The following is a 3,541-nucleotide window of genomic DNA, read 5'->3' as shown; positions in this document are numbered from 1 at the left end:
GAGCTCAGACTAGCATTAAGTGTGTGTGTAAGCGTGAGAGTGTGAGAGGGTGTCTCTTAAAGCGGTGGGGGTCCATCCCCTTTTATAGTACAAGAGGACGGTCCTTACAGGTCGAGGGAGGATAATAGCGTGAGGGTACGGGTGCTGCCTAGTCTTGTCGAATCCCACGTCGGTGGATACGGTATGGCTTCCGTCCTCGGTCCCTGTTCTTCTCGTTAGGCCACTATGCCATAGTGGGTAGGTTTACGGCACCACTATGCAGACGTGCGCAGGGCATGGCGTGGTACAGCTCCGCGTACGGCCGGCTGACCCGGGCGCCACCTCGTCATCCGCCCCACCTACTCCCTAGGCCCACTCCGGGCGGATCTCCCCGGTCGGGGAGATCAGTGCAAGTGGTACGGTGAGTTTCCCAGTTAGGGGATTAGGTTGGGAGCACTCGGTCGGGAGTACTCAGTTGGGAGCACTCAGTCCAGGTCGGACTGTGGCCCCATCCCCGGCTGGCTCCCTCTAGTCGAGGCGTCAACCAGGCCTCTTGGTCGGAGGGGCCGGCCGGCAGCCAGATCGTGGTCTTGGCCTGGCTGTGCGTAGCTGGGCCGGTCCAGGTATACGTTTGTTGTTATGCCCTTTGTTTGGCTAAGTGTCGTGGGAAATTAGTCCTGTTAGAGACCCGTCACCGTGATAATATCTTGAATATTATCTTCCCATGAAAATATGGTTATTTTAAATATTAGAAATGATATCAACGAGAAAAGGCCTACTTCACTCGCTTTATGCTAAAATAACACTGACCAATTTTTTTTTAAAAAAAGAAACACTGGCCAAAATCCTAGGAAGGCGCGGCAAAGCCGCGCCAGAGTTTCTAGTTAACAAGTAAACTGATCTAAGGGGAAACTTATATTACTTTGAACACTGCTCTTAAGTATTAACAGTAGCAACGGAGTTGTCTTAGTCGTTGGTACTTTATTTAAGACTACAACAAGCCAACATCCATGTGGCATGTGGGCATTTTGTAATCCATCAACCACTACCTCTGTGAAACTCATGGTGAAAGGTGATCTTGACTGTAGTAAAAATGGAGTTACCTACGCTCAGGAAACAAAAATAACAGTTATTTTGTTGACGCGTGGAAAGTGCTAAGTCATTTCTTAATTTATGCCAACAACAAGCAACATCGAGTTAGTGCTTAGTGGAGTAGTTGCCCATGCCATGTTGACATTTTCTTTAATCTACCGACAACTATCAAGAAAGCCACAATTTTTCCTCATCTTTTTTTCAGAACAGACTCCTGTTCAATGATTGCACCTTTCATGAAGAGAACAAGGCTTTGCTTTCCCCCAAAGTGCACAAACACGAGTGTATTTACACATCACTACTAACAATTCCAATGGATGTTTGACAACGATTTGGATAACTATACAAGTTCAGCAAATTTCCCCAACAAATCACCACAAATTTGTTAGACAAGATGCACCAATCATTGAGACGAAGCTAGCTAGCGTGCTAGACAGGGCTAATAATGTCGTCATCGAGCGGGTCGCCGCCGCCGCCGTCCTGCAGCGGCGGCACGGCCGTGGCCCGGCAGACGGGGCACGTCGGGTGCGCCTTGAGCCACTTGCCGATGCACTTGTCGTGGAAGCGGTGGCCGCAGCGCGGCAGCGCCCGGAGCGCCTGGTCCTCCCGCATGCCGGCGAGGCAGACGCAGCACTTGTCGTCGGCGCCGGCGCTTCCCCCGGTGCTGCCTTCGTCCTCGTCGTCGCTGAGGCGGAGGAACGACTTGGCGGCGGAGGAGGCGGCGGCCCCGGAGTCCGGCGAGAGCCAGACGACCATGACGATGATGTTGGCGAGGCAGAGCGCGTAGGCGACGACGTCCGCCTGGCTCCGCTCGAAGACGACGATGACGAGCGGCACGAACACCATGAACACCACGGCGAAGCAGCGGTTGGCCAGCGTCGACGCGCGCACGCCGTCGGGCGCCCCCAGGAGCGGGGTCAGGACGGGCGGGGCGTCGTCCGCGTCCGCGTCCCCTTGCTGCTGCTGCCGCGACGACGGCGACGGGTCGTCGCGGGCCCCCGCGGCGCCCGCGCCGGCGCGGCCGGCGATGGCGTGGCGGTACCAGCGCGCGAAGCAGTAGAAGAGGAAGACCTGGATGGAGAATCCGCCGGCGAAGGCCGCGGCGACGTCGCCGTAGTAGTCGTAGGCGAGGCGGGTGGCGAGGAGCAGCGTGAGGAAGGTGAAGGGCAGGTCCAGCCACGGGAGGTCCATCGCCGCCGCGCCGCCGGCGAGGCCGCGCTCATCGATCGGGCGCGCGCGGGAGACCTTGCTGCTCAGGCTCAGCTCAGCGCGAGGAGGAATCCATGGGGAAAATACGGAGCGGATTCCGTGCGTGGAGGCTCCCTCTCCGCACTAAATTTCCGGCTTTTTCCTCCGGGCGGACAAGTCAAGAAAAGTTGATCAATTCGAGGGAAAGATTAGTACTGATGTGAGTGCCGAATGGTTTGCTTCCACATCACCAAAGCGATTAGCGCACGCCGGTGACCGGATCACGCAGTCGACGACGCCTAATAAGCAAAGAGTAAACTTGCAGCATAGTTAAATCCGAGAAAAGAACACACCATTCTTCTTTCACCGTAGCTGTTGAACTGTGACTACCCAACCAGTATATAAAAATGATGAGCAGCGTGATCGCAATTCCACCGCGTAAAATCAATCAAGGCCTAAATTTGACGCGGCGACAATTCACCATGGCAGCAGGGGAGGGTCTCAACTCTCTCAACTCTTCTCTCTTTGCAAGAGACATCAGGAGGGTAAAAACTACATGGAGCAAATTTTTACTAACCAGATTGCGACGATTCGCTGCGTCGCTGTCGGCGGCACTGTGCCCGTCGTTGACGCGGCCAAGTGGGCCTAATCTGCGCGGGCGCTAGCGTGTATCCCAGCCGCGATTAGTCGGCGGTCGTTCTCAGAGCAAGGGCGGAGTGTACTGCGGTGAGCGGCGAGGGCCGAGGGGGCAGGGCGCGTCCTTTTTTCTTCTTCGTTGGGACGAACGGAGGCTCCACTCCGAGCCTGGATAAGCATGGGCGGCTGAGAGATGATTTAAGAGGTGACTGAAGACGACGGCCAGCGGGGGCTGCCGGGTCGGAATCTAGTGGCCAAAGCAAGCAACACGGAGTGATCGTCCGTCGCTGCCAACGACCTCCGCCGTTACATTTCGCTTTTATCAGGAAGGAGACCGTGCTCAGCATTGATCAGGTGAGTACGAGCTAGCGTTTCCAAGGGTGAATGTGCTGTTATTCAAAATTTAGTCCGTGTATCGTGCATTCGTGCAATCGCCCCAGATGTTGAGAAGTGATCAGAACCGCACGTCCTTCGCGTTGGACCTTGAATGCAGAGTCCTTTTGATGGAGTCCGTTTTCAATTATGATAAAAGGCGCATGTACGAAAACAATCCCGTGACTCCGTGAGTGATAGTTCATCTCGTGCATTTGAATCTTGTACCCTATTGCATTCATGATGCGACACACTATATTTCTTCCTATTCATT

General features: G+C 54.8%; 1 protein-coding gene across 1 annotated transcript; it reads right to left on the bottom strand.

Annotated features, from left to right (window-relative positions):
* Positions 1 to 1,243: 1,243 nt before the first annotated feature.
* LOC117851594 (E3 ubiquitin-protein ligase Os06g0535400) lies at positions 1,244 to 3,173 on the bottom strand. Its single transcript, XM_034733434.2, has one exon. It carries the CDS (start codon positions 2,260 to 2,262, stop codon positions 1,501 to 1,503), a length of 762 nt encoding a protein of 253 aa, XP_034589325.1. The 5' UTR covers positions 2,263 to 3,173; the 3' UTR covers positions 1,244 to 1,500.
* Between the last annotated feature and the right edge of the window lie 368 nt (positions 3,174 to 3,541).

The sequence above is a fragment of the Setaria viridis genome, chromosome 4 (assembly GCF_005286985.2).
Source record: "Setaria viridis chromosome 4, Setaria_viridis_v4.0, whole genome shotgun sequence".
NCBI classification, from domain to species: Eukaryota; Viridiplantae; Streptophyta; class Magnoliopsida; order Poales; family Poaceae; genus Setaria; species Setaria viridis.
The sequence above is the reverse complement of the archived record's forward strand: the minus strand, read 5'-3'. Positions and strand labels throughout refer to the sequence as shown.